The sequence below is a fragment of the Lonchura striata genome, chromosome 1A (genome assembly GCF_050655825.1).
Source record: "Lonchura striata isolate lonStrDom1 chromosome 1A, ASM5065582v1, whole genome shotgun sequence".
NCBI classification, from domain to species: Eukaryota; Metazoa; Chordata; class Aves; order Passeriformes; family Estrildidae; genus Lonchura; species Lonchura striata.
The window spans coordinates 70,437,231-70,458,891 of NC_140741.1; the positions used below are offsets into that span (position 1 = coordinate 70,437,231).

At 41.5% G+C, this 21,661-nt stretch overlaps 1 protein-coding gene across 2 annotated transcripts in view; it reads left to right on the plus strand.

The window, feature by feature from the left end:
• UPF2 (UPF2 regulator of nonsense mediated mRNA decay) overlaps window positions 1-14,380 on the plus strand; it is a 52,205-nt gene extending 37,825 nt beyond the window's left edge. For both annotated transcript variants that reach the window (XM_021530978.3, XM_085568634.1), the window contains exons 20-22: window positions 3,908-4,049; window positions 7,637-7,757; window positions 13,171-14,380. In XM_021530978.3, coding sequence (XP_021386653.2) covers window positions 3,908-4,049; window positions 7,637-7,757; window positions 13,171-13,180 — 273 coding nt within the window. In that variant the 3' untranslated portion in view covers window positions 13,181-14,380. The remainder of the gene's footprint in view (window positions 1-3,907; window positions 4,050-7,636; window positions 7,758-13,170) is intronic.
• Window positions 14,381-21,661: the final 7,281 nt, after the last annotated feature.

A 21,661-nucleotide genomic window follows, 5' to 3' on the forward strand; every position in this document is an offset into this window, starting at 1 on the left:
GACACTGTTAGGAGACTATTCCAGAATGCATGGAGAGAATCTCTTGGAGAAACTTAAATGGAAATCAGATTGATAAAACAAACCTAACTCCTTGCTTCATGCAGCTAAGCTGAAGATTAAGTATGTTAGTCTTGGCTCTTTTCTCCAGTGTATGTTTGAATTTTCCTAGCTCAGCAAATGCACAGTACACAAATCTCTACCTAACACATTCCATATGTATTTCTTGTCATGGTTTAGGGCTTTTAAAGGAATATTTTCTTTTTGGTTGAATAATTGGATGAAAATAAATTACTCTGAATTTATATGGAAAGCATACCCAAGGAATTGTTTTGTGCCATATATGTGAGCCTTTCAAGTGTTTAGATCCATGTCATTACTCGGTTTTTAGATTTGTTACCTAAATTGTGACAGTAGTATAAACCTGAACCAGGCTCCTTCTCTTTGTTTGTATAAAACACATTCCAAAAATCTGTGTAGGAAATGGTTATTCTGTTTTCCTGGAACTTCAGTGTGGTGTACAAAGTTCTACAAAAGCTCTAAGTGGGAGACTTTTGTGGTCATTGGCCTAAAAAGGGGGTTAAGAGAACTCCATTTTTAAAATAAAATTGTTTAGCTTTTTTCAGAATAATTTACTAGGAATATCTGTAGTTACAAAGGAATTTTTGGATCTTCATATTCCATGTAAAGGGGAAAGTATTGCAGAAATGTGACTTAGAAAGAAAGCAGAAGTTGTTCAGGAGTTTTCCCTGCTCCTCCCCCAATATTTGGTTTTTGGAGTAGGCTTTTCCTGCCAAAACTCCTCTCAGTGTTTCTAGAAATGTAGAAAACAGTTGCTTTATAGACTACTTCAGCTCTTGAATTAATGAAAGGCTTCTTTGTCCATAGTTCTGTATTCAGGAAAAAAATGTGTTTTAGTACAGAGTTTTAATAGAAAAATAAACAGGAAAGAAGAGGTGGAGTTGAAAAGAAAATAATTATTCCTTCTTACAGTGCTTTATTTTAAATCTGAATGAGCAGAATGTGCAGTGAGTTTTGAGGTGTTTAATTGTTAAGTTATAGCTGTAAACTTTCAGCTTTTAAAAACAGTCCGAAGAAGTTTGCAGAAACCTGGGAAACTGTAACTTACTTCATCTGCACTGTCACCAGACTGATAAATGACATCAGCCTACATGCTTGCTCTGCTAGTAATGATTTCAGTCTCTGTGTTCTTTGTCAGTGGTGCTCCTGAAACAAGAAAATGTTAGAAAAATGGAATGTGCTGTGCTTCCTTCCCGAGGGTAACATTTGGTAGTGGAGGTCCAGTTGCCAAATACTCAGTTGACATGTCAATGTTCACCCAGATTTTAGTGCAGCACTGACAAGTAGTTTTTTTGAAGTAACCCAAGAGCAACTGACTGATATTTACCAGATGCATATATCCAAATTAATGGTCATTGCAGGCTGATAGTGACAAGACACCATATTTTATCCTCAAGACTTTGAAAACTAGTAGCAGTTAGAACCTAACATGGTTATTTGAAATTAAGATGATGGCATTGTGATTTATCCATAAACCATGAGAGAGCAAGGGGAAATAAAGTTGGCATCATAAGGGATCAGAGCTGAGCTGTATCTAATACCATTTGGTGTTTCTGAATCAGGAAGTTTTATGCCAGGTAGGTATGAACTAAAATGAGATATAGACAGTAAAAAGAAAGTCAAGAAATTTGGTTACTGCCTAAGACAAAAGATTTCCTTCCTTTTGAAAGATTTTTAGCAAGGCTCCATAAAAGAATGATATCCATGGAATGGGCAAATCTCTCCCTGAAAGTGGAATTTTTTAATCTCATTTATATCTTCATGTCTTTATCTCATGGCATTTTTGTAAAATCTGTGGTCTAGTCTCTGAATAATGATTTTTGGTCTTCCTTCAGTTAAAGTGAAATCCTGCATCCTGCCTCCATCTCACAGATTCAATAAGAGGTTTTTGATACACCTTTTTACTATTTGCATATTGGAAATGTTTCAGTTGTTCAGTGATCATCATATCCTGTAGTAATTGTCATCAGTGACTGGATTTCAGGTGGCAGCTGATTGCCTTGAGATAGTGACTCAGTGGTGTTTTGTTAATTGCCAGGCTGTTGTTTTTCTGTATCTTTTTCTCTCATTTACACCCTTCTATAGTTCAGTTTTCTTTTTCTAGTTTAAGCATCCTGTTTGAAAATACCAATCCCATTTAGCTGATAAATCAATAGAACAAAGAAAATATAAAGGACGTATTAAAATGGATGAGGAGCTTAATGGTGAAGCTGAGGAATGATTTTTATCATGAAATGCTGCTAATGGATTAGTTATTTGTGTAGTTTACGTAAAGTTCATTTGATAATGTCAGGGAACCTGCACAGCCTGCTCAGCAATAAGTAACCAAAGCTTACTTTGCTCTTGGAATTTCAACTTTCTTTTCTGTTCTTCCTATCTATATTCAGTATAATATGCTATTATCTTTGCCCCAACCCTCCAAAAAAATCTCATCTAAATGCATCTTGTAGTAGGTAGGGTTTAGGGATTTACTGTACCCAGGTTTTTCTCAGATCTTTACAAGAGTCTGTCTTTACTGTTTTGAAGACAGTTTATTTTCAGGTGCTTCATCTGAGCCTTCTCACACTCACTGCTGCTAGTGAGGCATTACTGAGATACCTTGAGACTCTTTAGTGATTATTGCATTAAATACTAACTGCAGGTGGTGAGGATTTTGCTTTTACTCTAAATCTTCTCAGCAGAGGTTTTGATAATTTACCTCTCTCTGCAGCTTTTGACAGTGTAACAGAAATTTACTTCTGTTTAGGAAATTACTTCTGTTTCTTTGGAAATAGATCTCCCATGACGAGTAACAAGGAGCAGGATTCAGAGTAGTACATGGAATATTAAGAGTGGTCATTATTAAATGCATTAACCTTCTTATGGCATAGAAATGCTTATTTCTAATGGACATGGAGTTGAAGGAGGAAGTGAGATTTTTCTAAATGTTTGCAAACTTCAGCATTGAGGATTTTCTTAGAACTGTTCTTTCAGTTGTGGATAAAATTAAGAATTATTTCTCTGTGCTGGAACAACTGTAAAAAAAAAAAGATATGTAGAAGTAACAAATTGGATTTTCTGAGTCTGGGGAAAAAGAAATCACCTTCCCTACACCTTCCTGGAAATAACAGCTGGGTTTCCAGAGAGAGGGTACTTCTGTGGGAGTGCCAGTCTTACCTGGTGTGCCTTATGGCAAATCAGATAATGGGTCTTTAAATCAGAATGTGTGGTGGGCACATCTGGGTTTGGGGGAGGAGGAAATGATCAGACACCATGGCTGTCACTAGACTAAGAAGCAGCACTGGGAACCAGAATTATTCTTAAGAGAAGAGTACTGGCCAGGGAATTCCAGGGAATGTTTGAAATGCTTGAAATGTTTTTCCTCTGTTTACAAGAGATAGTAGTAGATATGCTGCTCAGGGGGCTTCATCTCTTTGGAAGGAAGAGACCTGAAGAAGGGAGATACATCTTTCTGAACCAGCTGTGGTGCTTTTCTCTCAAGAACATGGCAATTCCCTGTGGGCAAGTCAGCTGGTATGAAAATAAGAAATAAAGCATATATCTGTGCCTTCCTAGGGAAAGACAGTTTTCTTCACTTGAATACTGTTTGTAATAGGTTTTGAACTTGGCCTTTTTTGTGTGTTCTCTGTGTCTTTAGCAGGTCTTGCAATTTCTCCTGCTATTTTATGTGAAATAGAGGTTCAAAGCAAACCAACAACACACTTCACAGTAGCAACTTCTGTAGAAAGTACCTCATTGAAATAACCATAGCATTTCTGTATTTTGGATCGTTTTGTAATGGTTGGGTTTTTCCTCTGATGAGCACTTAAAAACTTTTTTTCATTTGCAGTTTAAGATCCTAAATGTACCGATGTCTTCCCAACTTGCTGCAAACCATTGGAACCAGCAGCAAGCAGAACAGGAGGAGAGGATGAGGATGAAAAAGCTCACTTTGGATATCAATGAGCGGCAGGAACAAGAGGACTATCAGGGTAAGAAAATCACCAAGGATTTAGTTTTTATTTTCAGGGGAGCCTTTGTGGATCTGCAGAAAGTGTTATTTGTGATGATTAGCAGCTGAAGTTCTAAATATTGATTTGGAGTACTTATGGGAAACCTTTTTTTTTGGTTTTAGTCATTTATTGTTTCCTTCTTGGTCTTTATACTTGGAGAAGTTTTTGTAATTGTTCCATGAAAAGGAATTTTCAAGTGGATCTCAAATTTCAGCATTTCCATTTATTTTGGGAAAGGGGAAGAATTGAGATTGTTCTTTTAAAATTGAGGTTTTACAAAATCAATGTGATGTTTACTGCAAGGCAGTTGAGTTGGATACAAGATTAATTCTGTGTGACTTAAGGTCTGCTTTTAAACTATTAATAGGTGTTTTAGTATTAATAATGTTTAGACTCCTTAGTCTTACTGAGAATTGCAAGTTGTGAGGTAACCTAGAGAGAAATACAAAATGTTACCTCAGCTTCATTTTGTAAAGGTTCTCGGAGTCCTCAAATCTGGAGCATAAGCATATATTAACAAAATGAGGGTTTTGTACAGATTACATGATTAATTTGTGTTTTGAATGTGAGTCAGGCACTTTGGAACCTGGGTAGATTGAAGCCAACAGTTAATACAGCAGATCATACGGTCCCCAAACAGGTGCACCTCATGTGTTTGGTTGTTGGGTGGTTTGTTTTGGGTTGTGCTTTTTTTCAGATTCAACTTCCTTTGTCTCACTCAGATAGTAAACAAAGCCAGACCAATAAAACTGATGTCTTACTGGTGCCATTTAACATCTCAAAAGTTTTTGCTCTACTTTTTTTTTTGTAAAGATGTTGTAGTCTGGTGATAATCACAGTGTAAGTAGTTAATTATCAGGAAATCTCATTTAAGGCATTTAGTGAAAGGTCATTGTTCATCAAGAAGTGGTAAATTGAAGCAGTTTTAATTTTAAAACACTATGGAATCCAGAACTTCTTGCAGAACTTTGATAGTATGAGAAGTAAACTTGTAAAAAGGAGTATCTTCCAAAGTGAGTACCTGCAGAGCTCTGAAGAGATAACACAATATATTCTTAGTGTTAAACATGGTAATTAGCTCAGAAACTTTCCTGAAGCACTCTGCTCTTATAAAGCCCACGTGTGAGAAAGGTAGAGACTCCAGAATTAGACATTTTAGTGCTTCTCTCAGACTTTTTTTGTGTTTTTCTTCATTAGATACTTCTAATATTTCTACTGGTCGAGGCATTTGGGTCATACCATTGTATGACTTTGATATCTAAAATGAACCTGTTTAATCTAAGACAGGTTCTAATCTAATATTGTGAACAATTGTGCTGTATATCCAAAAAAGGATCACATTGATTTATTTCTGTTGGACAAAATCAGACAACTGATATGAATTGATAACTGGAAATTGGCTTTTTTTATTTTCTCATAGATTTTTATTTAGTTGCTGTGTATAAAGCGATAGAGGAAGGAGGTCAACACAAAAGCTAAAGGTTTTTCCATAAATAATATTCATTTTAAAAACAGCTTTTGATGCATCTTAACCTGGGTAATATACAGAGTAAAACTAAACTAAGAAGGACCTTTCAATCAGGGTAAATTAAACAGGCCAAATTACATTCACCTTTAGAAGAATTTTTAATTTAGATTTTGTGCAGTTGATTGTTACTTTTGAAGAGTCATCCTGTCTGTGACAAGTCGGTACCTACTCATTGAGTGAAAGCGTTGGGTTTAAATTTCTGTTTCAAGCTTTGAAATTACCACGAAGGAAGAATTCTCAGTTTCTGGAAGAATGCCTCAGGGTTGTCCCAACCTTTGCACATGTACTTGTTCTTTTCATCTGCACAGGGTAGCTAATAGATGGAAATTCACCAATGTACTTCAAAGTAGTATCAGATAAAGATTTAATGTTTCAGCAAAGCTTAGTATATTACAAACATTTTTTAATTTAAAGAACTATTAGGAGCTTGGGTGGTTCTTTAGTTTAGACTGGTACTTTTCTGTGCAGATTATTTTTTTCCTTCACTAAAGAACTAAGGAGGTTTGGTGATGTGCCTCCAGCCTAGAAAACACACTGTGCTCCCCTGCCATCTCTGCCTTCTGTTACATTCTCCAGTCTGAATTTCCCAGTTCCATATTTCCTTTCACCTGGTGTGTGGAAAACAGAAGCAGATGTGCATGTATTTGTTCATTCACTGCTTGCTGTTCACACCTGCCTGGCAGGGCACCCTCATCTGGCTTTCCTCCTGAGTCTCCTCATTGTCTCCAGAGCTCTCTCCTGGCACACGGGGTTTGGGGAGGCTGATGTTTCCTGATGTGTACAAACATGGGCTGTCAGTGTGTTCAGTGCCTGCCTTGGCCAGGTGCTGAATTCAGTGTACAGAACATGGATACAAGGGTCACTGACTGTTGACACAGATATTGAATCAGTCACAGTTTCCTAGTTTCTCCAAGACTGGGTGGAGAACTTCACTGAACATTTCACTAGAATATTGTAAATGGTGAGGGAACCTCATTAGTGTCTCTAGTTTGGCCCCACTGACAGCAGTGTGTGTGCAGCAGGTGATGGGTGTGTGACTCCAATGAGATTACCAGAGATTGGAGAACCAGACAGAGCAGACTTTCAAACATAATCTATTTAACAGCTTATTCCACTTTTCCCCTTCATTTATCCCATCTGTCTGTTTGCTGAGTAATGTAGATCCCTGCTCAGGTGGACTGTAGGAATACTTTCCATTAGAGGCATTAACAGATTGGCAGAGGTTACCTCCTATGATGTATCTGTAATTATATTGGCTACTTAATAAGCATTAAGCTAGCCTGGTAAAGAAACATTTTTTTTATCATTAAAAATGAAAGTTTTAGAAATTAAGTTTTACCAAATGTCAAAATACAATACTATCCTAATTTAAATTGCCTGTAAGTTGGCTGTCCAAGGCTAAACTGGATAGTGTGGGCTGCTTTCTGCACCCAGATTATTCCCACTGATGATAAAGTGGAAAACTCCATCCGTGGGACAGCTGGTGCAATGTAGGTCAGCTGAGTCACCTTCTTCAGGTGCCTGTCTTCCCTGGAAAATGATCCAATTATGCCAAGCTTAGACTTAAATACCTGCCTGGTAATGCCTAATTTTAGGACAGGTTTCTTGCTGAGTCTTTAGTTGGCAGCAGCATTGTCCAGTTGTTACTATTCCAGGGAGGTTTAATGTTGAGGCCACTCATGCCGCTGTGAGTCTTTGTTCCTGATCATTGATGAAGAAAATGGTGGCTGATGTGTTTAGAAAGAAAAGGGCACAGACCTTTTCTTGAGCATCTGTGATGAAAACCATTGCTGGCAGTTCCTTCTGCAGGAACATCTGGAAATGCAAGTTCATATTGTGGGGTAGCTTGGGTTTATCAAATCTGTGGATGCAATTTGTAACTTTTTGTAATTACCTTAAGTGGAATAACTTGAGTGTTAACTGTACAGCAAAGTGTAAGTGTAAATGGCAGTGAAAATGCATGTGTAAATTCCTATGTAAAGCGATGCATAGAAAATGTATTTAACTTTCTTCTATTTACTTCTGCCTGAAATCCCAGAAATGTTGCAGTCTCTGGCACAGCGTCCAGCTCCAGCAAATACTAATCGTGAGCGGCGGCCTCGTTACCAGCATCCGAAGGGAGCACCTAATGCAGATCTAATCTTTAAAACCGGTGGGAGGTAGGACAATCTTCCTTTAAATGTGGTAATTCTGGTTCTAGGCAAGTCATTATCTTCATAATTGAAAGAGATAATGATCTCTGTAGTGAGTGCTTGGGCAGTCATTTCCATTCTAAAGCATTCTCTTAAAATGCCAAGCAGTGTTTTGTACTTCTAACACAGTGTCTCTACCTCTGCGACAGTTTGGAAGCCAGAAGATTTTTCAGTTTTGAAATGGCTGCTAGAATCTGAGCATCGATTTGTAGGTTAAAAGATGCATGTCTGATTTCTTCATGAGAGGGGGAGATGTAGCTTTTTCATATCACTGTGACTTAATGCTGTTGTAGGAATATAAAGTGTTCAGGTACACTGAATTGCCACAATACTTGCAGGTGTTTCATTGACAGCTGCAGCCTTCTGTTCTTTCAGGCACGAGCTGCATGCTGCGGTTATTCTTTAAATACAACAGCCAGCCCAGTAGATGTGATATCTGTAGATTTCTTTTAAATTATTTTCTTTAGCAGATTTTATATTCTGGTGTTGTAGGGACAATATAATTTAGGACTTCACTGAAGTAGGTCAGATGTTATCCAGCAAACATTTTGAATAGTGTTTGCTTATTCAGGTGCCATGCACTTGCAGTTCTGATGTAGTTTTGTATTATGGAGTTTATTCTTTGTTCCCTTAAATCCATAAGCTCCTTGGAGCAGAGACCAGGAAGTTTGTTTGAGCAAATATATTTTATTTGTTGTGTACTGCAGTGCTCTGCCTGACAGTCATGCATCAGTTGAGCCATCTCAGCCTGCAGTAAGGAACTAGTACTTTTCCTAACTCAATGTATTTCTTGGAGACTGGGTCCACCAATGGCTTCCCACTGGCACAGATTGTCTGTTGCCCACACTTTTAGAGCCTCTGATTTGTAGGATATTGAAAATTGTCTTTTGACTTTAAGGGTTGTGCTGCAGTCTCTGCCCAGACCCCTCTTGTGCTTTGTTAAAACGTTACCCTGTGACATCTGAGGATACTGGAGGATCTCACTGAGCAGAGAGGAACTGAGCTGTAAATTTTAATATCTGTGTAGAGAAGGTTTCACATTCAGGCCTGGTAGAACAAATGGTGTAACACAGATACTATCACTTCCATAAGGACACTGTGTTGTGTTGTTGCTGCTACTTTGTACATGAACATAATTGAAATGTTATTTTCTTGCAAAATAGCACAAACTTACTGGAAATAATAGTTTGCTGCTTTGTTTAAGGTATACAACTTATTTTTAAATTCTTGACGTTAGGGATAATCTAAGCAAAAGAATCTCCTGGTTGATTCCACTGTAATGTACAGTGTGACAGGTTCTGATAGCTGAGGTAGGAATGAGGCTTTTCTTGCATTTCAGGGAGTGTTGAGAGTAGAGAAATTTATTTGTTGTTTTTACCTTTGCTTTTGTGTTAAAACATGCCCTAAGCACTGTGTTTCAAACACCTTTTAGGAAGTTAAATCCAAATCTACCTATTGTAGCAGTTCCTTTCAGAAGGGGGCACTGGGTTCTTCCATATGTTTTTGGCCCTGAACAACTGGATCTCATTAAACAATTAGCCCTCTACCCTAACCTTAATCCTAACAATTAGCCCTCTAAATGTTTTTAAAAAAAGAGAAATCTTCTGCAGGTTTTACTTTATTTCTCCTCTGTTAATGTCCTTGCTCTGTACTGAAGTAAATGCAGTGAGATTTGCAAGCTTTGTCAGATTTATTATTATTTAGTATGTGCAAAATGCTGGATCAAAAATTGGAGTTTGTTTCTGTTTGTTTGGAATTGCCTGCTTGTATTGCCTCAGGTTTTGAGACGTGCTGATGCTGTAAGGAGGAGATTCTTCCTGGGACTCGTACATTTTAGGCTTGCTGGCCTTAAAGATTATTTACTGTGACTCCGTTAAAAGTAGAGTTCCTTGATTTGCTTCAGCAGAACTGTGAGAAAAACAATTTTCTCTCTTGCCTCCAGTTCTGTAGCATTTGTGTGTTAAGAGAGGCCTTTGGCTCGCAGGCTATTAAATTACTACCTTCAGGAAACACAAAATTTACTGAAGTAATTTTTTTTTGGTGATGGGATTATCATAAAAATTGACTTGTACCATTAGGAACAGCTTCTTAAAATATAAAGTGGTTTTTCTTTGTTTAAAAAATTGAGATCCATTAAATGGCTTGGTTTTAAAAGTGAAATGAAAATAACCACATTATATAAAATAATTTAAAAAATATTGATTACCAAGAAAGTCACATTTCTCCTTGTAATTCTTCTGTTGAGAAGTGGATCATTACAAAGGATTTTATCTTGTTAAACGTCTCCTTATTAAAAGATGCAGCCTAAAAATTTGTTGCTGTTTTGAAAGTACGGTATAGGGCCTGCCTGTGCCCAAAGTTCCCCATGGGATGCAGGTATAGGCTGGCAAACCAAATCATATTCAAGTTAAATGGTGATCTCAGGTCTCCTGTTTACATCCAACTCTTACTTATTTTTAACCCATTTAATAAAGAAAAATGAAGCATAATAATAATAACAGGATGCTGGGATTTTATTAGCTAAATATTCTCATCATAAAGACTATTGCATTAATGGTGAAAAATCAGAGTTTTGATAATAAGGAGAAATGTGAATTTAACATGATTTCCTGTTTCAACTACTGGACCAACACAATTCATACATCAGCTGTCATGAAGTTGATGCATTGACAATACTGCTGTATGAAGCTTTGAATTCATTTCTTACTGAGATGAGCCTTTCAAACACAGCTAAGAAATTCCAAACCCCTTTTCAGCTGTTTCATGGGAGGGAAGCAAAGGGAGGACTATGGGAGGGGGCCTCCAGATCTTGCAGCTGCTTCAGGTGGACTGCACTGGAGCTGAGCAAACAAGAATGGAAAAGCCTCAGGTGCTTGTTGAGCTCTGCAAGCAGGGTGTGAGTCTAACCCAGACAGCAATCACAGTTCAGAGAGAATGGAAGGCAAAATTGTATTTATAAACCATGATCAGTTAAAAATACTCCTGCATTTTAAAAGGTTCTTTCAATATAAATTATAAAAACTGCCTACCAAAAATCCCTGCAGCTCTATGGCCCACTGGAAACCAGCTACCAGGCCCCAAAACACCTCCCTGCTCCCAACCCACTGTACACAATGACTTTGATTTCACTTTGTCAGAGTATTTTATTTTTAATAGATAGATGAGAATATAAAATAACTCACAGAATTTAAGATCCTCTTACTTAGGGGAGTTCAGCTTGTGTGGTTTATTTGAATTTTGATGTTCACAGTATGGAACATGGTAAGTCAGATGTGATTGGTTTTTAATGGGCACCTTAGTGTTTTCTGTTTCTTGTTTATGGTTTTGGGTGATTAGGGGGAGAGAGACCAAAGAGCATGGAAGCTGAGATTAGTTGAGAAGAGCAAAGCAGGGAGTGAATTGGGAGAGGAGGTGTTTGGAGCCGGAAGTTTCTGAGGAGATTTGTGAAGAAATGCAGCACTGCAGAAATGCAGAGTGGGTTGGAGGACACGAGCGCATTAGGGATAAGTGTGAAATCCAACTTCAAAGGTCTCATATGTCAAGAAATAAAGAGATTTTCGTGATCTTGTGATGTTGGCAACATGCAGAAAGGAGTTGATTATTGATATTCTCCTGGGCACTTCTCAGTTGAAGCTGTAAAGTTGTCCTGCTGACTGAGCTCTCCCAGCTTCACCCGTGCCATGGCTTTGTGATTATTTCATAGCCCAGGGTGTGAGGTTTCTGTGTGTTTTCTTGGCTTCCAGTTTTCTGCTCCAGCCATGTCTGAGGTTCTGTGTGTTTCCCTGTCACTGCTAATGCTCAGCAGTGGCAAGAGAAGCCGACTCTGAATTTCATACACATTAACAGTGTGTCAGTGGCAGGAAGGGGAGTGTGGGAAGAGACTGCAAAGAATTGATTTCTTTTACACACAGAGCTCAAGGTGGTTTTGATTACATCTGTGTACTGAGTTTGACCTTGCCAAATACAGGTTTGGATCAAGTCTGCTGGGTCAGACACAAATGTGAAATACCTGCTTGGGAAAAACTGCTGCTGCTGTTTTTGGCAGCAGCACATTGCTGTGATCCCCTCAAACAGGGATCTGCCACCAGCGTGTACTGGTAGCTGCTGGTTTGGGTGAGAGTCATTTTGACCAAGCTGGAGACATTCAGCCAGTCCCAGCCTTCTTCCTTCCCTCCCCATGAGCAGTAGAATTATTTTTTAAGGGGAGGTGGAGAGCTAAAAGCATGATCCTCCAATTCAGTGATGTCTGCCCTCGGCTGTAGCATTCTGCAAGTGAGATGTCAGTCTACTAAATAAATAAAAATTAAAGTTCTTTTCTATTGACAGCACATAGCCAGTGTTCTGATGTTGAGTGTGCCACAAAAAATTGGAATATTACATTATGTAACACTAACAGGTGGTTAAAACCAAGTAATAGAAGCAGTGCTGCAGAGAGTTCTAATGATGCATCAGCTCAGGACTTCCTGGCAAAAATACACAGCATTTTTGTATAAACAAATACTGGATGTTAGAACAAAGCAACTCATACAAATACAAAATTAGTGTGAAAGCTTCATCTGGTACAAGAGATGCAGAAGTTACTATGTTCACATAACATATCTGTAACATTTTTCTTGCAAGATCTTCAGTACAAACCAGGTTTAGATCAAATGACTGTTGAACAAACACTGGAAGATTATGCACTGATGTAAAGAAACATGAGCTGTTGTGTTTACATGGTAAAAAATCTGGGTGTGTAGCCCTGGAGTTTTCTTGGAATTGTAAATGTTGAAGTTTTATTTTGATGTCTGTTATTAATTTCAATTTACAGCCTAAAATCAGCTAAAAAGGAGTCCCGATGTGCTGAAGTTAGTGACACTGGGGTGGCCTTACTGCTGCATTGCCCTGGTCTTGTTGAATCCCCTGCCTACAAACTGGTGTCATTTTTCAATGTCATTCTTCTATTTGTACGTTCTTAAAAGAATTAAATGTGACTTTTTGTCACATTTAGGGATGTGTTTCATGAACAAGGGATGGTGGAACACTTAAATGCACCTATGGACTCTAAAAAAGGTTCTAACCAATTATTTGCCTCTAGATAGCCCTTTGTAACATTTCTGCAGAACTTTAAGCATTAAGAAACTGCAGAGAAAGATGAAAACTATTTACAATAACTCCTTTTTCAGCAAATTCACAGCTGTGCTTCAGTAGCTCAGCATCTCCTCTGGAATGATAAGGTGCAGATTGCCCCGCTGCTTTTGTCCAGTGTGGCCTTTTGAAATGGTTGTGCAGAGAAGAGAAATATGTAACTTTGAGGGTAAAAGGGTATCAGAATGAATGAGTGGCAGCTGCTTTTGGGGCCCCTCAGGCCGCTCTGACTCCTCTCTCCCTCTCCCCGCAGGAGACGTTGATCCAGCCGCCATTTCATTAGGTCCCGTATCTCTGGTGTTGTGGAGTCCTCCAGCGATTAAACGAGAGCAGTGGACACATCTCAGCATGTCAGTCTAGAGCGTTCAGAACCGAAACCTGGGACAGGCTGGGGCCGTGGGGCACGAAGAGCAGCCTCCCCTCTCCCCCCCCACCCCCCCAAAAAAAGCTTTTTGTTATGGGAACCGCCTTGAGGGTTAATCTTCTCATAGGAGCAGAAGCAAACAAGCGAGACGGGGAGCTTGACCTGCGAGAGCTCGGCGAGAGCCGGAGCAGCCCGGAGTTCAGCCGATTGCACTGGAACGGGAAAGGCCTTTGGCAGCTCAGCGTGCAGGGAAATAAAGCTCTGAACTCGCCACAAGTTACGTTGTCTCCGACTCGAGCACTTGGTGTTGGAAGGATGTTCTTTGAGGGCTGCAAATCTACAGTAGAAAAACATAGAGCAAACAGCAAAATCCAGAAGAAAACCCTGCCGAGTAGGATAACTTCTCAAACACTCCTCAGTGAGGATGTTCTTGGTTAAGGAAGAGCCTTTTGCTACCAGATGTGCCAGAAAGGGGGTGGGGAGGGGTGAAAAACTGAAGAGCCAAGGAGGTAAAATGTCTGTTAAGGTTTAAAATAGAAAGTGAGGTTGATGAACACGGGGTGTTGACTCGTACTGCTTGGAACAGCCTGACACCAGCCTAAGGACAGGGATATAGTTGAGCCCATTGTATGTATCATTGAAAACCAAAACGTGCCAGTCAGCGTAAAAGGAGGATGTCAAGGAGTGGATCCAAATATTTTGTTGATCTTCATGGGTTGATAAGCCTCTGTGTCTATTGAAACAAACAAAAAGTTAAAAAAAAAAAAGATTTAAGTCTGGAAGCAAGTAGAATTTTTATTTTTTTCTAAGTAGAAATGAGGTTTCTTGGTCTGTTTCTGACAATCTGTTATTTATTAGTGTAGGGTTTTGTTTGCTTTCAGGTAGAGGTAGTTCATTGAGTTCAAGAGCCCATCTGTATGTTACTACTAATTCTTTTTTCTAGCTCTTTTAAAATCCTTTTTACCACTGGTTTTGGTTTCTGCATGTAGGAAGAGAGACTTGTAAAATTGTAACATTTCATACAGAAATGCCGCCCGATCTTCACCAGCTTCAGAAATCTGACCTTTGCCAATGCTGCAATAAAGTGTTGTAATTTAGAGTCAGTGTCTGCCTCTTGACATTCACTTTGTTCTTTGGAAATGATGTTTTGAAGGGTTTGTGGTGTACTGTGGGCTGTAGTTTGGACAGGAATTCCAGGTCTTTGATTCAAGTCTTACATGATTTTTTTCATATAGTTTTCTTTCCACATGAAATTAATGAGTACATTCATTAATGATGTTTGTCACTCTGAGATCGTCCAGGATCTCAGGAACGTCCAGGAACGTCTCCTACAATATCCCCTGGTCAAGTTCCACTTCCCCAAACAACAATGCCAACCAATTCCTAATAGCAAATACCAATTCCTATTACAAAAAATTAAGTATCTAGTTGTGGTTCAGAGTCAGCTTCCTTTTCTCAACATCTTGCTTAGTTTCAAAAGCATTTAATTTATCCAGATTGAGTAACTGCATGAAAATAAAATATTAGCTCTGTTTTATATATGTCAGTCCAATGCCTTGGGATCAATGGAAATGTCTTTATAAAATTATTTCCTGAAGATAGTTTAGGGACAGCTGGGGATTTTTCTGACTTAAGGCTGAAATAAAAAACAGTTCAGTGAAACCTTCTAAAGGTTAATTTTAAGATTACTTATTTTAATGTTGTGCTGAATAAGAACCTCAAAGAGCATTGTGAGTGAAATAAATCAGAGTTGAATGTACAGGGACAAACTTTTTAGCAGGGCCTGTTCCAGTAGGACAAGGAGTGATGGTTGTAATCTAAAAGAGGGTTGACCTAAATTAGATATAGGGAAGGAATTTTTTTCAGTGAGGGTGATGAGACACTGGCACAAATTTCCCAGAGAGGTGGTGGATGCCCCATGCCTGGAAACATGCGAGATTTCAACCTGATGTATTTGAAGCTGTCCCTGCTCATTGCAGGGGTGGTGAAGTGAGTGACTTTTAGAAGTCCCTTCCAACCCAAACCATTTCATGATACACAGAAAAAACTCCAGTTTGCATCCACTTTATTCCTTGCCTTCGCATGTGCTGACCCCACATCTCGTGGTGTGGCTGGGTGCTGGTCCTGCAGCTTGCACAGCAGTTTCACCACCTGATCCACGTGCAGGTTCTTGCTGCAGGGATTGCATGGCTCTCTCTCATCTTTAGAAAACTCTGCCTTCCTTTAGAGGGCGTTTGATTAAAATTGTTGGGTGAGCAGCCTGGGGCTGATACACAATGGGGAATTTTGTTTTGCCTCTGTTTTCATTGGTGTCTGTTACCTATGAATATTGTTGCTTTACCCAGATTACAAGATGTTTATTTTAATGAATGAAATTATGTTTAATGTTGTTGCCTCTCTTCCCTGCAGTGCAGTGACTCATGGGTGCATGTGGTGACTGGGGAAGTCATCCCAAATTCAACCTGTGGCACTGCTGGACAGGGCAGGGGATGTTCCCTGGGAGCCTTTCTCAAGGGATGCTGCTTGAAGGTGCCCTTGCAAAGAGCGTTTCTGCAGCAGTGCTCCCAACCCTGCAGGCAAGGAGTTAAGTGTGGGAAAGCGTATGTAGATGAGGGAGAAACTGTTTCATGGCTTTGATTACGTAAAAGATTTCTGTTATCTTATCATTCTGTGGAAAGAATTTGGGCGAAAGTCAGGCCCTGGCATTTGGAGTTGTCTTCACTGATGTGAGGCTCCTTGAGCTGACAGACAAAGAGTGCTGCAGGTTGGTACAAAGTGTACTTTTGTTTGTGTAGGTTTGTGCTCAATAATTGTGCCTCAGTTTTGGATGGTAACTTCTCTTCCCACATCTCTCAAGCTTCCAAAGCTCAAGGCAGGGCCTTGGGGGAATGAAGTCCTTCCTGTCATAGGAGACAGGTTTGTGACCACCTGAGGGACCTGAATGTGCCTGAGTCCAGGAGACGTGGCAGGAGGGGTCTGGGGCCATCCCTGGCTCCTGTGAGGGAGCTCTGAGCAACCTGGTCTGGTGGAAGGGGTCCCTGCCCATGGCATGGGGTGGAACTGGATGAGCTTTAAGATCCCTTCCAACCCAAACCATTCCATGATTTATGGTGCGTTACTTGGAGGCCTGTTGGAGCTGAGGTGCTGTGTTGGTCCTTGCTGTAGGATGGAGCCAGGGTGTCTGGGAAGCTCTGAAATTGGAATTTGACCCAGGAATGTCAGGTACTTGCAGGCAGCACCTTGAACTTCAGCTGGTGCTGTGGGGCATCTTTCTCTACCTGCAATGATGTAATGTGATAAAAAAAGCTGTAAATATTTTTTCATTAATTGCTGAGTTTGCAGACTTGCTGTAATCTCAACTTCCCAGGCCTTCAGCATAAGAAATCTGTTGGGCTGTTTTTGTTATGTAGATACAAATATAAAGGACACCCATGCACGTGTGCCACAGCACACACAATTTTATGTATATTCAGGCTTAGAAAACCACCTCTATTGTGAAGACTGCCTGCTTTGCTCAAGCTCTCAGCATTTTTCCTTTGGCTGTTCCAGCAGAGCAGTCTCTGTGTGCTTGGCAGGGCAGCAGGATGGGCTGTGAGGAGCTCGGGCGCCCTGTATCCTCACCAGGTCGAGTGAAGGCTTTCAAAATCAATCCATCCATAATGATGCCACGAGTCTGCTGTTGCCCCCTGATAAATACATCAATTTTTTCATCATTTTTTCCCTTCTTTGAGCTTCATCACTCCTTAGCTCCACATTGAGGTTTTCCTGAGCCATGCACTCTTCAGCCCTGTGGAAAGTGCTCCTCTGAGGTGACAGTTTGCTGTCTCTTCTCAGAGATCCACTATAAATAGGGTTTTTTCCAGTTACTCCTAAGGAAATCCCAGTCTACTGGGAACAGGAAACTATTTGAGCAGGAATCAAACAAATGAGCAAATGTCAAAATATTTACTTGCATTGTTTGAACTATAAACTTTGCTTTTAAGTTATTATTGTCGGGGTGTGATTGTGCCCTTAAAACACTTTGTGTTTATGATCCTTGTTAGAAGAGCAAACAGTGTTCTGTAAAAAAGCCTCTCTCCCCCCCTCTTTCCTTCCCTCCATTACCTGGATCCAAGCCGTCAGGCAAATAAAAAAGTGGTTGAGACACTTAAAAAGGAGGAAGACATTTAGCTATTGCTAATGTTTATTTGTTCTTTGACATTTACCTGCAGGAAGAAAGTTTCTCTTGTGCAGAGGATAAAGGGGTGTGACGTTTGCTGTGGAGAATGAGTCAGTCAACAGCCCAAGAGCTTGAAAACTTTGCTGTATTTTCCCCTTAATTGTTTTGGGTTTTTTCCCCCCCAATTCTTATGTTATTTACACTATATATATTATATATATATGCACAGATATCTATCTGTTCATGGTGGACTAAAAATGAGAAGCTCCCCTGGGAAGCAAGACTTGAATGTGTCAGTGAGGCTTTCAGAACCCACCTGGAGGGTGGTTTGGGCTTGCTGCTGCATTATTCCCAAATTGAATTGCTGCAAGTTGTGGTGTTGCCTCCCTGGGGTGATGGAAGTGAAGATAACCAAGTCAGGAGAAGGAGCTCAGAGGCAGCTTTGGCTGTTTTTATCTCTGCTCTGAGCAGCTTTTCAAGTGGTGATGGGAGCTCTGGCTTCCTCCTTGGGCTCAGGGCAGGAAGAGCCCTTTCCTGGGAGGAAGACACAGCTTCAGTCCACTCCTCTCTGGGAATCCAGCTGAGCTTTCCTGGCAGACACCGGCTCCTCACCCCTCCTGTGGCAGGCTTTCTTTTCCAGTAAAAGATGGACACAGCAACAGGACTTGCAGTCTAACCCTCCCTTTCCTAGTGGGGTAAATAAACTAAGTTTATTATTCAGGTTGGTCCCAAATCTCACACCCATGAAAACCAGGGGTTTCTTACTGGCTGTGAGTCTTAGCTAATATAAAATTAGAACAGCTTTTGGGTCCAGAGAAGGCTTCACTGTAGCTGCAGGGTGACAAACTGCAGAGAAAAGTCTGCTCTCAGCACAGGGCAGAGGAGTTTGTTACAGGATGCACCAGGAATTGCACACAGTGCCCATTTCCTGGGCTTAAGCTCACTGGAAAACTCATGGCATAAATAAAAATTAAACCTGATCAGGCAAAGTAAAATCCATTTAAGAGGCAGGAAATGTTCTACAGTAATGAAGTTTGTGTCATGAAGCCTGAAGACTGTGGATCCTCTGCTCTTGTGCAGGGCTGGACAGTGGAAATAGAAATGTGCTGACAGCTGTTTCCTAATAGATGTTTAAGTATGAAGAACTAGCCTCCCCTCCCACCACACCAGCTTGTAAGATACTGTTTTCCTTCTGGTGTCATTCCACCCTCTGAGCATCAGTACAATGGGTGAGTTATCTTCATTAATCAGAGTATGAACAACTCCTGGCATATGTGAGCCTGAGCTTCCAGGCTGCTGGATTTGCTCCTGGGCTGCCAAGGGAATGCTACCAAAGGGGCAGGTGTGGTGGTGGGAGAGGAAGGGTGATTCAGGATTACTCCATAAGCCTGGAAACCCAAAGGTCAAGTTCATTTCTGCTCTTTTTCCTTGGGTTAACGTCATTGCCCTTGTTTCCCAGCTGGGAAACGCAGCCCTTGCCCTTCCTTGTGGGAATGGATAAGCACGCAGAGACCAGATAAAAAGTTACACAATTTTCTGATGCTGACAATAACAGAATCTCAGGGAGTTAAGAGCTTCCTTGGAAATTATGGGGGAAAAAACCACCATGAACATTTGAGGGTGAAGTTGACCTCCCCAAGCCTGTGAGGAAATGAGCAATCCTGTCCTGACAGAGAGCTCTGAGGCTGCATCAGGCAGGGAAGGGACTTGCATGAGAAGCTGAGCCAGCAGTGAGGGGGATGCTGTGACAGCTGCCCTGGGCACGAGTTGGGCTGTGCCCAGCCAGGGCTGGGGGCTCCAAGGCTCTCTGCTGGCTCTGGGAGGACACTCATGGAAGCTGCCACAGCTGCACTGAGCTTCTGAATCCCTCCTGGGCTGAACAAGGCCTGGCTCAAGGACATGGGACCTCCAAAGGGTCTGTGTGGGGGTTTGGCAGGGACAGTGGGAGGGGAGTGTGCATTACTGGGAGAGCAGGGATGTGGTTTTGGCATCACCTCAGAAAGAGAAGTGTGATGTCCAGCAGTAACCACTGAAGCAGCCATGCCTCAGCTTTGGCTGCTGTCTGAATGAAACTTCCCGTGGCTGCCCCAGCCCTATGCCCAGATGGTTTTCCAGTACCTCCTGTGATCTTCCACTTACAAAGCAGGAGCGGGAGAGGAAGGATGTCCTGGTGGATTCACTGTTCAGTGGGATGAAAGGCACTGCTGAGCTGCACTTCCCACCCCCACCTGCTCCAGGTGCCTCGGAGCTCCACACGGGCTGAGGGCAAACAAGGCAGGAGGGCTCTGCAGGAGATAAGGTGAGACAGCCCCTTCTGTGCCCAGTGCAGGTTCAGTGCTCAGGTGGCTGCTGGGGCACGTGGCAGGGCTGAGCTGGTGGGAGGGCGAGGCTGGAGGGTGCACAGGGTGGTGATGCTGAACTGGGTGCAGCAAGACCAGGGGAGAATAAGGCAAAATCTCAGACAGACCTGGAGCAGCAGCTCAGCAGAGTCCCTGCTGGCTGTAGCACAGGCTGTGGGAATTGCAGCTGCTCCCTGACTCACTGGTCAAGCAAAAGATTTTATATATTTATTTTCTTTTAAATTCAAACCTTCAACATACTTTACTAAAAAAAAAAAAAAAAAAAAAAAAAAGATGGGAAAAAAAACCCTAAACCCAAAAAACTTTGCCCTTCAGGTGAAGATACTGGAGCAGCTCCATTTCTTTATAATACAGAGACATCCCTCTGAGAAGACAGTAATGGTCCTGGGTAAGTGTGGCTCAGCAGCTTTGGGAACCACTCAGAATTAGTTTGTGGTTCCTGGGGCTCTGTGAAACATTCATTAAAGCTCAGGGGCAGGTGCAAAGACCCATGAACAAAGGAGAAAATGAAGCTGAGTCGCTCCTTCAAGCCTGCCAGCTGGTTTATCTACCACTCCTTGTGCCTGCTCAGTTTAATCCCAAAGTTACTGAAGCCTCTCCTGGTGTTCTTTTTTTGGCCAGTTGGAAGTAGCAGCAGGTAATTATGGCCCAGTGGAAAATAATCTTTCCTGGCAGTTCCCTTGAGGTAAGAACACATCTGAACATTTGGTGATGTAGTCAGGGATGCACCAAGGACTTTTCAGGGAAGGTATTTCCTCATCTGGGAGGAGTCACCTAACATGGGAAGAGAAGTCCCATTCTGGGGAAGAAAAAAACCAAATAAAAACAAAGCACACAAGACAAGGGTGTGTTCCCTTGGAAGGTTTGGCTCCATCCAGTCTAAGAACCCTCCTTAGCATAGAGGAAAAGATATTTATAGTTTTGGAAATCAGTGTTGGGATGAAGACTTGTCTCCCTTTGCCTCTCTGGGATGCAGGAATTATCTGAAAGCAAGAGCAGGTGGAGGAGGACTGATGAATTAAAGGCCTCCTCTCACTGAAAAGGTTGTCAGAGTCTCTTGGGAGGCAACACTGGAAGGCAAAGGAGTTCAGGAAGGCTGGATGTGCTTCTAAGAAGGAGATTTTAAAGGCACAGGAGCAGATGGTCCCACATGCTGAAATACGTGCAAGCAAGGAAGGAGACCAGCCTGGCTGAACAGGGAGCTTTGGCTGGAGCTCAGGGAAAAAGAGTGTGTGACCTTTGGAAGAAGGGGCAGGTAACTCAGAAGGAATTCAAGGGTATCAGGGTTATGCAGGGCTAAAGCTTAACTGGAATTTAATCTGTCTACTGCTGTAAAAGGCAAAAAGAAAAGTTTCTATAAATACATCAGCAACAACAGGATGGCTGAGAAGAATCCTCATCCTTTATTGGATGCAGGAGGAAACAGTGACAAAGGATGAGGAGAAGGCTGAGGTACTTCCTGCCCTCCTTGCCTCAGTGTGTAATGGCGAGAGCAGTTGTTCTCTGGGTACACATCTCCTGAGACAGGGATGGGGAGCAGAAGGAAGGCCTCATAATCCAAGTGGAAATGGTCAGTGAGCTGCTGCAGCACTTGGACCCACACCAGTCCATGGGGCAGGTGGGATCCACCCCCCATTGTTGTTGTGGGAGCCAGTGAAGTGCTCCCCAAGCCCCCTTCCATCATCCTTTACCAGCAGTCCTGGCGAGGTGGGAGGTCTGGGTTGGAAACTGGCAAATGTGACACTCCTCTTCAAGAAGGGCTGGAAGCAAAATCCATGGAAGTACAGGCTGGTCAGCCTGACCTCAGTGTCAGGGAAGGTCACAGAGCAGATAATCCCCAGTGCCATCACAGCACATGCAG